The 13922-nt window shown below is 48.1% G+C and overlaps 1 protein-coding gene across 1 annotated transcript in view; it reads left to right on the top strand.

Annotated features, from left to right (window-relative positions):
- Nucleotides 1–13922, top strand: part of GTF3C1 (general transcription factor IIIC subunit 1) — a 77427-nt gene that overhangs the window by 16286 nt on the left and 47219 nt on the right. The window contains exon 6 of the mRNA XM_043456080.1: nucleotides 2240–2363. Coding sequence (XP_043312015.1) covers nucleotides 2240–2363 — 124 coding nt within the window. The remainder of the gene's footprint in view (nucleotides 1–2239; nucleotides 2364–13922) is intronic.

The following is a 13922-nucleotide window of genomic DNA, read 5'->3' as shown; positions in this document are numbered from 1 at the left end:
TCCCTAGGGTGGACCAGAGCTTGAGGGTGGGCTCCTGCTGGCAGGGACCCTGTGTGCCGACCACCCACCATGAGGACAGCCCTGCACATGTAAACGCTCAGCCCGTGTTTGTTGAATGAGTATATGACTGAGGGAGACAGTTCAGAAAAAGGAGTGAGTTTGCTCAAAGACGAAGCAAATAACAGTTGTTATTTATTTATTTATTTTTGCCTCACTGTGGGGCTTGTGGGATCTTAGTTCTCTGACCTGGGATCAAACCCTCACCCCCTGCCTACGTTGGAAGCATGGAGTCTTAGCCATTGGATCACCGGAGAAGTCTCATGACATATTTGATTGTAGGATTTATAGAGTATGGTGATCTTCTGGGACTTTGACTTGGTAATAATGTCTAGTCAGTAGCTGGAAATAGGGGTCAGAGAAGGCTGAGCAGGATTTTGTAAATAATTAGCCTCCGGACGAGGTGGATGCTGCCTTTCAGGGGAAGTGGGAGGGAGGCTAACCTCTCTCCTTAGCTGGGCAGGTTGTGCAGGTCCTCCATGGCAGCCCCCCCATAAAGGAAGGACTCCATCACCCTCCATCCTGTGGGCAGGTCATGGGAGTCCTCCTTGGCAGCTCCCCTGTAGGGTGGTCCAGGGCTCAGGGCTGTATGTAGAGGGCTGTGGTTTGATGGATGGGTGTCTGCACGGTCTTTCCACGGTGCTGGGGGCACAGCTAGATTTACGATAGGTGCCATTTATGTGCCAGGGGACTGAATGCGCCGTCTGTGAGTCGTCTGTATTTCTTTGATGACCATATGTTCTGCTGCCAAGCAGCCAGGCTAATCTGAGAAGTGATCACGTGTATGCGGCCACAGCAGCCCTGGGCCATGCGCTCGCTCTCTTCCCCCAGAGTGTAAAAGGGAACCTGGGAGACGCCACAGACCACTCTTAGCAGCTCCTCCTGCGGTTCAGGTGACCACCTGCCTCGCTGGTCCAGAGGTGGCAAAATCAAATGGCTAGTAGTGGCCTGGAGGGTGGTATGAATTATTTGAGGGAGTTCCCTGGTGGCCTGGAGGTTAGGAGTCAGCGCTTTCACTGCTGTGGCCCATGTTCCGTTGCTGACCAGGGGAACCTGAATTCCTGGAAGCCATGCTGTGCAGCCAAAAACAACAAAAAATTTTTCTTGACATCAGTATGGATTCAAGAAATCTTTCACTTTCCTCTTAGCTATTGAGAGAAAAGCAGCACAAAAAGGATGATAAACAGGAACTGACCTTCAGCCTCACCGTGTAAGGGGTCTGATGGCTGGAGAAGGCTGGTTCGTCTGGGCCCAGTGTGCGTGTCTTGAAGGAGCAGCTGGTCCTTACCTCCCGCTGGCTACTGTTGTGATGAACCACAAGCTAGGACTTGTTGCCACATCCTGTTTTCTGAGAGAAGCCAGAATCTGTTATGTTTGTTTTTTTTTTTTCTTTTTTTTTTTTTTTTAACATGGTATCTCTCACTTTTCAATGTTAGCAAGTAAATTACTTTCTTCAAAAAAAAAAAAACCTCATGTAGGTGGAAACACATAGCCTGCACTGGTGGCGGCTGTTTGGTAACCCTGACACCTTTAGGAGTAGATACGATTATTTTGGTTTTTCCACTGGACCACAAGGGAGGTCCCTAAAGGTTTTTTCTTTTTTTTAACCTATAAGTTTTTTAATTAAATTTTTTTTCTTCTTTCACTGCCTGTGGGAGTTGTGTGTATGTCTGTATATATCTATTAATAATTTAATAGTAGGGACTTCCCTCGTGGTCCAGTGGTTAAGACTCCATGCTTCCACTGTAGGGGCCAATGGTTCGATCCCTGGTCAGGGAACTCAGATCCTGCATGCTACATGGCATGGCCCCCCACTCCCAGAAATTAATAGTACACTTTCTTGGTTAAAAAACCACAACACTTATGAAGAAGTATACGGTGGAAATCTTCTGGTGCTGCCCCCATTTGCCTAGTTCTCACCCCTTTCAGGTATATCCTTTTAGGATCTTTTCAGGCAAATCTTTTTCCCCCTTTCATCATCAAAAAGTAGCACGGTCTCTGTGCTGCTCCGGACTCATTTTGTTCCCGGGACAAGGTGGCTGGGCAGTATTTTCTCATTAGAGCCCCCAGTGTTTCTTCATTCAAGATCATCAGGTAACGGGTTCCCCCTTGTTCATTTACATGTCCCTCTGTGGTTTCACGTAGCTTGCTTGTACCTAACCACCGCATTTAAATGTTGCAGGGACTGTGCGAGAGGACATTCAAGCGTCTGTACCAGTACATGCTGAACGCGGGGCTGGCCAAAGTGGTGCCTCTTCCCTTAAAGGAGATCCACCCTGAACGTGGGCCTTGCAAGACCAAGAAAGGTAAAGGCGGTCTCAGCTGTCCACTGGGCTGCTCGGCCGGCTTTCACTTCTCACTTCTAAGCACCAGCCTGTCTTCTTACCACATTCTGCCCTGCAGTGGGATGACATCACGTTATTTATTCAACTCTTTTATTCTCAGTGCCTGTCTTAGGACCGTCTATATATACAGCACTCAGGAAATGTTTGCTGAATGAAACCTGTGCTGATTCTCAGCAAACATGTCCTGTATGGATGTCCCTCCAGCATCTCCCATTCCTGGTGTCCAGAAACCAAGTTCCTCTTTTCCTTCTTATCTAAACCCTCTTATTCATTCTTCAGCTGGTATTTTTTAAGTACCTGATATGTGTTGCATGATCGCATTTTCTAGCCCTGCAAGGTAGGTGTTATTATCACCATTTTAAAGGTAAGAAAATTAAATTTAAGAGATGATGAGTAATATACATGAGGTTAAGCAATCAGAAAGTGGCACAGGTGAGATTTGAACCTTATAAGAAAGTTAAACTAAGGACAATGGACTATGAAACTTTAAAAACTTTCTTTAGTCCTTTACTTTTTTTCTGTTCTTGATTTTTATCCTATGCACCCTCTGCACTAACAAAAGTCATTTGAAAAGCTGAGGGTCATAGCTCTCAGTAAAAGATGACAGAAGGAATAGATGTGTTTATCTGTACTCTTCCCAGTTCCTCCCTAGTGATCATAGGAATGTAAAAGGAATAAACCCAAGTACAAAGAGAATAGGACAGGATGTGACAGCAAAGAGATTGTCAGCTTTTTTGTGCTCAGAGGCAGATGGATAAATGATAACTGGCCAACAGACTGGAAAGCTGAATGCCTGTGCAGGACAGTAGCCAAGAATGGAAACCTCAAACCTGAAATAAACCAGGGCCCTCTGAAAGCCCCAGTTTGGATGGGGCTAAGTATGTATGAAGAGTGCTTGCACCCCCCAGGTCCCTCCCCCACTTGGTGTAACAGGTAGCAAGCCGGTTCCCACGAAGACAAAGGTCTGGGCTTTGTGGCTTAGCAGTCTTTCCTCATTAGCACCTCCAGTGAATCCTCATTCCTTGGCCGTACCTCCAAAGAGGATGCACCGGGGACTTCCTGGTGGTCCAGTGGTTAAGCATCCACCTGCCAACCCAGGTGACACATTGGGAAGACCCCACATGCTGAGGAGCAGCGAAGCCTGCGCGCCACAGCCGTGAAGCCCCTGGACCCTAGTGCCTGTGCGCCTCCACAAAGAGGAACCCCTGCTCGCCACAGCTAGAGAACGCCCGAAGGAGGCACTGAAGACCCAGTGCAGCCATGAGTGAATAGATAAATAAGTGTTTTAAAAGAGAGAGAAGATGCACTGGGGGCTTTCGAGCCTCTCAGACATGAGACACAGCCAGGACAGGACACAGAGCTGATAACAGGCGGTGTGTAATCTCCATGCACGCAAGGTCGGGGTTCTCACTGCATTCCTGCGTGGCTCCTAGAACACTGGCAGCCAGGCTCACACAGTCTCCGAGGCCAGAAGCTGGAGGATTCTTTTCTGTAGAAACTGACCAGTCCAAGAGAAAAGTTCTCTGGATCTTGAAATTTAGGGGTTTCCTAGTACAGTAGCCAGCTTGTGCCTGCTCACCCTTCATGGAAGTCCACACACTGGCATTCTTTCCCCTTTCCTCCTCCCGAGCCTGCAAAACACGAGTCTTTTAATATATTTTAATGCAGCATTTTAATGTTTCACCAAGCAGCTGAGAACTCTTAACATGAATGTAAGTGACACAAATTAACCTAGGAAATAGAAGCAAAGTGAGGAGCAGAGGAAAACAAAGGGAGAAGAGAAGATACTGCATCCAAGAAGCCAGAGCGAGAGGCTATGAATAAAGGAGGGACATGCAGAAAATAAAAAAGAGTTCTTAGAAATAAATATGACTACTGCAGTACAGGAGACCTGGGTTTGATCCCTGGGTCAGGAAGATCCCCTGGAGGAGGGTGGGGCAACCCACTCCAGTATTCTTGCCTGGAAAATCCCCATGAAGAGAGGAGCATGATGGGCTACGGTCAGTGGTGTTGCAAAGAGTTGGACATGACTGAGCGACTAAGCACAGCACATTGCAATGAAAGAGTTAGTGGAAGGAAAGATAGTGAGAGAAAGTTGAGAAAATCTCCCCAGGAAGAATAGAAACTCAAAAGGGATAGAAACAGGAGAGTTCAGTTGAAAATACGAAGCTGAGCCTAAAAGATCCAACCTCCACGCGGTTGGGGCTTGAGTTGGGGGTGGAGGAAGAGAGTGTGTTCAGGAGAGTAGCAAGGAGGAGATGACAGACAGGAAATGACAGACATGGAATTTTTCCCAGATCTGAAGGAGTCAAGTTCTAGATCAAAAGACCCCACAGACGTCTAGCATGGTGAACATGAAGAAACCCACACCAAGATCTGACAGACTGAGTCTTCAGAAGTCTGGGGTTAAAGAGCCTCCAGAGAGGAGATACCTGACTTCCCCAGTGGTAACAGAAGCTGGAGACCTTGGAGCCGCACCATCAACTTTCTGAAAGGGATGGACTTTCACTTTGGACATCTTTATTCACCTTTATCATCAACCATGTGTGAAAACATTTTCGTACAAGCGGATTGGAAACAATTCATCTCTCATCGTCCAAGTTCCCTTTTAGGGAGCTACAGGAGGATGTGTGCCGTCAGATGACAGACCAAGCCAGGAGACAGGAGAGCATGGGGTCCAGAAAGAGCGGGGACGAGGGGAGCCCTGGGGAGATGATGAAGGGAAATCATGAGAGACACCAGGAGGGCAGGAGTCCATACAAAGCATTGGGTGCCTGGTGCCTGTGGACGTGTGTAGGGAGAGTTGTGTGGCGGCAGTGATTCTGAGTATTAGTGATCTGTACAGAGAAAACTAAGCAAATGGGGAAAAAAGATACAAACACCAGTTAAAACTAAAAGGTGTATAGTTTTAAAAACTTAGAGCGTAGCAAGTAACCTAAGGAGACTGCTAGCAGCTCTGGAGAATGTGTGCTGAGTGAGGACAAACCGGAGCTCCATGCCGGCAGGAGCGGGGTGGTGTGCCTTTTGAGGGACTGAACTGCCAGTCTGAGGGAGCCATGTCTCTCCCTTCACTTCCTCTTTCAGTTACTGGAATCACTGCCCACCCTGTCTCACTTCCTTGTGTCTGAAAGTCTTGTGAAGGAGATGGTAACACACAGATGTGCCCACACAACAGGTGTATAAAAACCAGGAGCCCCTGGAGATAGGGAAGCCCCCTTGAGCAGACTTCATCTTTTAAGTGTCTTTGGTGCTGAGTAGATGTGTGACTGGTTGAATGACTGGAAGTCCTCAAGGGAAGGAGTGGGGAGCATCAGTCTTTGGTAGACAGGAAAGTAGGATGTTCCACTGGCTCCTGAGCAGGCAAGAAAAGGCTCCGGGAACTGAGAGGCGTGCTAGGTTTTTCCACCTAGCATTTGACTTGGAAATAGGATTATTTGAATGCTGAAAATAGCGTGACCTATGGCTCTAATAAGCATTTTAATTTCCTGACCTATGGAAAGAAAGTCACTTTGGTGGCTCAAATGCTAAAGAATCTGCCTGTAGTACAGGAGACCTGGGTTCTATCCCTGGGTTGGGAAGATCCCCTGGAGTGTGCATGGCAATCCACTGTAGTATTCTTGCCTGGAGAATTCCATGGACAGAGGAGCCTGGTGGGCTACAGACCATGGGGTGTCAAAGAGTCAGACACAACTGAGCGACTAACACACACATTCAAAGAAAGGCATTAAATACAAGCAGATGAATCTAAAAAAAAATAGCTTTAAATATATATGTGAATACATACACACACACACACATTTATTTATTTATTTATTTAGCTGGGTTTCTCCATGGTTTGAGCTCCCTGTGTTACAGGAAAGAGAATGGGGTGTGACGGGATGGTTATATCCCAGATCACGTCCAAGTCCCTGGGACAGTCACCAATATGAGTTCTTGGCTTCACCATGGGAAAGGATTCAAGAGTGAGCCATAATAAAGTGAAAAAAGGTTTATTCAGGGAAGAATCACTCGATAGGCAGAGTGTGGGCCATCTTGGAAGCAAGAGAAAAACCAGGGTATGGGTTTGTCAGTTTTTATAGGGGCGAGTAGTTACATAGGCTAATGAATGGGAGGAGTATTCCTGCTACTTGGGGGAAGAAGTGGGGATTTCCAGGATTTGAGCCACGGACCCCTTTTTGGCCTTTGTGGTCATGGCCCCTCTGGGCGTGTCATTAGCGTGCTGATATGTTATACTGAGGCAGAAGGTCTAGTGGAAGACAACCTTGCACCCAGTTGATTCCAATCAGTGTATGTCACGTTGATGGGCTTTGTCATTCTCTTAGAAGTTGTACCTGCCCCCTTCGTGGTCTCACCTAGAAATTCAAACTTGCCCCTTGAAACTAGCCGATACCTGAATGGACTTTGATGTAAGACAGCCTGGGTTGGAATTCTTGTCCTGTCTCTTCCTACTGGAATTTCCTTCGAGTTTTGACCGCTCTCTGCCTCAGTTTCCTCATCAGGATTATCTGGAATAGTACCACAGCTTCTTTCCAGAGTGTCATGGGACTTACAGGAGACAGTATACCCAGAGCAGGGCCTTTAGGCCACCTCTGCCAGTGTGTTTTGTTGGCCTCGTGGAGTTTAACTGTAGTCATTGGCATTTAAAAATCAGAAATTTGACCTACAAAGTCAGACTTCCCACTTCTCTCTAAAAATAAAACCAGGCAACACTGAACTTCATTTCTTTAGTAGCAGTTAGCGAGGCAGAGAGGTGCCACCCCCTGTCGAGAGGACTCACCTTCCCCATTTACCAAGGGCACCCTGTTTCCTGCTGGGTAACCCACAGCGGCTTCACTCGGGTATGTCATCTGCCTGAAGCTTCAAGGTGTGTTCACATCACAAGATGAGTGACCCTCATTCCCCAAGGCCCAAAGCCAGGAAGAAAGGTGAGCATGACTCACAGCGCCGACTGGGTGCTAAGGATGGCAGTGGTAAGGTTAAGAGGGCAAATACCTAAGCTGATGAGAGGACAGCATTTTTAGATTGTCACACACACATTCTGACCATTCAGGAGGCTCATCTCATCCCCATATGTGATGCCAATACCTGGGCTATCTGTACACTGATGCTGAACAGAAATATGGGGAAACAGAGTTATGGAGGAGAACGAAAGAGTGGCTTTATTTCTTTGCCAGGCAAAGAAGGAACATAGTAGGCTGGCTCCTCAAGAACTGTACCCCCTTCCCTGGGGAACAGGGAGAAGTCTTGTGGGCAAGGCTTGTGGTCGGGGGTTGCTGATAGGGATCAAGGCAGTGAAGGGCTTGCATTCTTCTGATGGTCTGATGGTGAGGTAAATGGCACAATGGTAAAGAATCCGCCTGCCAACGCAGGAGACGCAAGAGCTGCAGGTTCAGTCACTGGGTCAGGAAGATCCCCTGGAGAAGGAAAGGGCAAACCACTCCAGTATTCTTACCTGGAAACTTCCATGGGCGGGTGACAGTCCATGAGGTTGCAGAGTTGGACATGCCTGAGCACAGTAGGAGTCATCCTCAGCACCTTCAAGTCCCGCAGGTCTGGGTCTCCACGCTGTGGGCAGCGTGCCATCCTGGTAACCACTCCCACCTGGAGGGGCTTTGAAGACATTTCTGTGTGTAATCTGTTGGTGGGGAAACAGAACCTCGCCCCAAGGCTGCTCTTAACTCTTTGTTTCTCCCTAGTCTTTGTTTCATCCCCTGCTTGGATAAGCCCTTTGGAACTCAAGGAATGTCTTGGAGGCTGAATGAAGGATGTTTCCTGTAATCAGAGAAATGGGGAACACAGAAAGGCTTTGTGTCCAGGAGCCCCGCAGGGCCCGGCTTGGTATCTTGTTACCACCTCTCAGCTGTGCAAGTTCGCAGACTTCCCCTCCCTTCCCCTGCCACGTTACTTATCTGTGTGACTTTTTTCCCAACTAAGTCATGAGCTCCTTGAGGGTGGTGGCCCCACCCCTCACATAATTTCTGTCCTTGATGCCCCTGCTGTGCTAAGCCGCTCAGTCGTGTCTTGACTCTTTGCCTGCCAGGCTCCTCCATCCATGGGGATTCTCCAGGCAAGAATACTGGAGTGGGTTGCCATGCCCTCCTCCAGGGGATCTTCTCAGCTCAGGGATCGAACCCAGGTCTCCCACATTGCAGGCAGATTCTTTACTGTCTGGGCCACCAGAGAAGCCAACGCCTGTGCATTGTCTGCTGGGAACAGGGTAGAAAGTGAAAGTGTTAGTCCTGTAGTTCTGGCTGACTCTTTGCAACCCCGTGGACCCTAACCTGCCAGACTCCTCTGTCCATAAAATTCTCCAGACAAGAATACTGGAGTGGGTAGTCGTTTTCCTCTCCAGGGGATCTTCCTGACTTAGGGATCGAACTCGGATCTCCTGCATTGCAGGCAGATTCTTTACCATCTGAGCCACCAGGGAAGCAGAGCAGGTACTAAGTAAATGTTTAGGGAATTTAATTTAATTAGGCGTCCCTTCAATGACTTTCCTAATGCAAGAGATGAGGGATAACTGCACAGTTTTAGTCTTTTCCTGCCTTGAAGTATGTCCTCCCAGTTTGCAAAATTAACATAAAACCTTTCTTCCCAGCTGTTATGGAGTAAGCAAGACTTAAATAATAAATAAAGATGATGTATTGCTTCATGTAAATTTACAGGTGTGCCTGGATATATACGAGTTGTTTCTAAAAGCCCATAAACAAAGAGTTCGGATTTCGGCATATTTCAAATGCATTACAGAAAGCCACTGTGACCTGTTTTGCAAAAGCAAGAAAACCTCGGTAATGGAAACATTCACCCTGAACTGATCTGTTTTGCAAATTTGGATTATTCTCTCCAAGTGTTTAGCAGTCATTCTGTGTTTATTAAATTGTGCTGAGAACAGAAGGGAGGAGAAATAGAAGTTAACTTTGTAATCCTCGGAAAAGGGTCACAGTCGGAAGCAGTCAACAGAAGTTGGGTTCCCTGGGGCTGAATGACTGAGGCAGGCATTTAGCGGGTTTCCAGGTTCAGTGGCAAGGTGAGTCCAACTGTGAAGAAGTGTTTTAGCATCTTTACCTCCCTATTTATGGTGTGGGCTCTTCCCTAAGCTGTCACCCAACAACTCTTCAAAAATAGAAAAACAAGTTCAGCATGATCACAGAACAAGATCGATAATCAGCTCTAATAATAATAATAATCAGCAAAAATCAGCTCTATTTCTATACCCTTGTAATGAACAAACCGAAAGTGAAATTAAGAAAACAATTATGTTTGCAATAGCATCAAAAAGAATAAGACAGGAGTGATTGAACAAATACAAAACATATATTTGACAACTATAAAAGATGGTTGACAGAAATCTAAGATACAAGTAACTGGGAAAATATCCGCTATTCCTATGTCAGAAGACTTAACCTTGTTGCTGCTGCTGCTGCTGCTGCTAAGTCGCTTCAGTGGTATCCGACTCTGTGCGACCCCATAGACAGCAGCCCACCAGGCTCCCTCGTCCCTGGGATTCTCCAGGCAAGAACACTGGAGTGGGTTGCCATGCCCTCCTCCAGGGGTTCTTTGGGACCCAGGGATCAAACCTGCTTCTCCTGCATAGGCAGGTGGGTTCTTTACCACCCTCCCCACCTGGGAAGTGTCACCTAGAAACTGGCAAGCTAATTCTAAAATTCATATGGAATTGAAGGGTACCCAGAAAGCTAAAACAATCCTGTAAAAGAAGAATCCAATAGGAGATCTCTCACATCCCAATTTCAAAACTTACTATAGAGCAGCAGTAATCCAGACAGCATGGTACTTATTGACACAAAGATAGACCTAGAGATCAATGGGATAGAACTGAGAGTGAGAAATAAACCCACATGGGGAATTCCATGGCCGTCCAGTGGTTGATACTCCGTGCTTCCACTGCAGGGAGCAAGGTTGATCCCTGATGGGGGATCTAAGATCCCGCATGTCATGCAGCGCAGCCAAAAAAATAAACCCACACTTCTATGGTCAACTGACTTTCAGCCAGAGTGCCAAGACCATTCAGTAGAGGAAGAAGCCAATCACAAAAGGCCATTACTGTGTGATTCCTTTTAGGGGAGAATCCAGAATAGGGAATCTAGAAGTAGATAATGAGATCTGAAGGCTGCAGTGGGGGCGCAGAGGGGTGATAGCTAAAGGATTAGATGAAAATGTTCTAGAATTGACTTGTGATGGGTGCATATACCTGTGAAATACACTAAAAGAAATTGACTTGAACCTGTTTGCTGGACATGAATGGAGACACAGAGAACAGACCTTTGGACGTAGCTGGGGCAGGAGAAGGTGGGACAAATTGAGAGAGTAGCATTGAAATATATCTATTACCATATGTAAAGTTGGAGAAGGAAATGGCAACCCACTCCAGTATTCTTGCCTAGAAAATCCTGTGGACAGAGGAGCCTGGTGGGCTGCTGTCCATAGGGTCGCACAGAGTCGGACACGACTGAAGGGGACTTAACATGCGTGCATGTGTATGTAAAACAGACAGCTAGTGGGACGTTGCTGCGTAACGCAGGGAGCTCAGCCTGGTGCTCTGTGACGACCCAGAGGGGTGGGATGGGGTGGGAGGTGGGAGGAAGGTTCAGGAGGGAGGGGACGTGTGTACACCAGGGACTGATTCGTGTTGATGTACAGCAGAAACCAGCAGGACATTGTAAAGCAGTCATCCTCCAATTAAAAACAAATAAATTTTAAAAGGCACCCCACACCCCCGCCAAAAAAAATTTGACTTGCATAGTTTGAACGGGTGTATTGTGTGGCATGTGAATTATGTCTCAAGAAAGCTGTTAAAATTACAATAAAAAATAAAAGCCGAATCCAACAAACACTTGACAAGGTATAGCAAACTAAATTATGGTCATTAAAATGGCAAAAGAGGACATTTTAAAAGTTACAGTAGGATTAAAGTATACAAGCTAAGAAAAAAGAGAAATGAGCCGTACCAGGAAGGATTAAAATGCAATAAAATAAATGTAAAGGTTTTAAAGAGCTTTGAAACCAGAAAACTGGAATTAAAAAGAATGGAGATCAGAAACAGAGAGGATAAAGGGCGAGCATAAACATAAAAAGAATAGAAGATTGTCAGGAAAATTTAAAGCCTAGACAATGAATTTACTAGAGGGAAAAACAGTTTAGTTAAAAATAGTGATTTCTTTAAGTTAAAAGTGACAAGATTGATTAAAGGACACTAGCTAAACTGTGAAGAGTAATTACCATCATTAATAATTAAGACAAAAGAAACAGACCCTCTAATATGGCAAAAAAAAAAAAAAACTATTAAAGGCAGCACAGGTGTAGAATCCTGTGACTTAAATTCTGGGCCTTGGGTGACTTCACCCAGGGGTGGAGGCGGTCCTCCTGAGGGGGCGCCCATAGGGGGAACCAGTCCTTTCCTCCACCTCCTCTGTCCCCCCAGGAGGGAACAGGGGCTCAAACCTGCTGGCCTCTCCACTGACCCCCATGAGCAGAAAGATGGGCCTGCCTGGGCCATGCAGTGGAAGGAGCAGGCTGGTGCCAGGTGGGGGGCTGGGGCAGGATCCCAGAGAATCAGACAGGGGCAGACAACAGTAGACTTGCCGAGGAGGTCGATGTGGTCCTTCCAGAACTTTCTATGGTGTAGCCCACTGATGGCTTTGAGGTTTGGGGGATGAGACGGGAAGGCTCCCCGTGCTTGGGAGAGCCCCGAGGCAAGTGCTGGGGCTTGTGAGCACGGGGGCTGTCCTACAGATGAGCAGCCTGGCCACGGAGGGGTACAAGGGGGCTAAGAAGTGACCGAGTGGCTTCACCACGTGGTGAGGTTTCATTCTTGAACTGAGCCCGGTTCAGAGCCCTCAAAAAAGGCCCACTGTGGCCTTCCTGCTCAGCACTGTAGTTTTCACCCAGGCCTTTCCATCTGTCAGTCACGCTCAAAGAGCTTTGGGGACCTAAGCCATCCATCCAGAGGTTGAGGAGGTGGTCCTCGCACCAGGCATTGAGTGATGACTAAACCTCTGGGCCGAGGCCGTTTCCGCAGGTTCCCAAGCCGGTGTGAGCGCCCTGTGTGCTGTCGTCAGGACCCCACAGCGACCTTCGACTCTGATGACTTGTCTTAGGACGTAAAAAAAGAGGGAGGAAAGGGCTGGAGGAGAGTCTGTACTTTGTTAGCTGTTTCGTGGGGTGGGGTGGGGTCGAAGACCCATGGAGAAAATGTGCTGGGCTCAGAGCCAAGTGTCCGTTCTTCGACTGACAGTTCTTCCTTTTATCGCCCCATCTTCTCAGGGCTGCTCATTCTCCTCATTTCACTGATAAGAAGCTGAAGCACAGATTGCCTGCCTGGGGTCATAGAGCTGGGAAGTGCTGGAGCCGGGAAGGGGGTGGGGTGGGTGGTGACCACAGAGAGTGTGGCTTGAGACCTTAGCCATCAGGTCCCTCTGCCCGCCTCCCCCTCCCTGAGAGGCTGGGCCCCACAGATAGGCAGTGGAAGGGGGCAAAGGCGGGGCCGAGCCACAGGTGAAGCCCCCAGGGCAGGAGATTCATCCCTCAGGCCTTCCCTCCAGGCCGCCCTCCACATCCAGGGTAACCTGGATGCCTGTGGTGTGAAAAAGTGAAAGTGTTAGGTGCTCAGTCTGGTCTGTAGCCATGGACTGTAGCCCACCAGGCTCCTCTGTGCATGGAATTCTCCAGGCAAGAATACTCGAGAGGGTAGCCATGCCCTCCTCCAGGGGATCTTCCCACAGAGTGAAACATAAATCTCTGCTTGGCTTAGCAACCTTTGGAATCTCGTCATTCTCCCCTCATTCCCACCTCCCCCCACCTCAGCCCCTTCCCAAACAGATGGTCCTCTCCCACCTCCACGCCTTTGCTGGTGCCCCTCCTCCTGCCTGGAAAGCCTGTCCTGTTCTGCAAAGATCATTCTTCTGTGTCCTTTACTATCCCACCCACATGACCCCTCCTCTCTCTCCCCCTCTGTGTAGCCCCGGTCCTGTGTCTTTTCTCGTCTGCCGGCTCTGTGTATTCTGGAAGCTGAGCCCTGAGCGCATCATAGCCAGTTCCTCTGTAGTCATCCAGCCAGAGAGCGTGCCCTGAGCACTTACGCTCATTCTTCCCTTTAGTCCTCACCCCAGGGTAGTGTAGACACGCTGTAGAATTATCCCGTCTTGTAGACGAGGTTCATTGCTGGTCCGCAGTAGAGCCGGAGTACACACCCCGGCCTGCGAGAAGCCAGAACCCCCTCGCCTCTGGATCTCTCAGACATGCCCTTTGCAGGGGCAGGAGCCGTGTCCCATCCCTCTTTATGTGTTGTGGGCCCATCACAGAATAAATGCTGTGAAATCAAATTGAAAGGCCCCAAGCAGCGTCCTGACATCCCCCCCCCCCGCCACCCCCGGGTGACTAGATCTGACACTTGAGCCCCCAGGCTGTGCTTTTCAGAGGTTGTGATGAGTATTGATAAGACAGGTGCAAGCACTGCTCACGGAGCATTCTGTGAGGAGGTACTGTTCTTGTCCCCATTTCATA

Source organism: Cervus canadensis, chromosome 32 (assembly GCF_019320065.1).
Source record: "Cervus canadensis isolate Bull #8, Minnesota chromosome 32, ASM1932006v1, whole genome shotgun sequence".
Taxonomy (NCBI): domain Eukaryota; kingdom Metazoa; phylum Chordata; class Mammalia; order Artiodactyla; family Cervidae; genus Cervus; species Cervus canadensis.
Note: the sequence above shows the minus strand (reverse complement) of the source record. Positions and strands in the feature narration are given on the sequence as shown.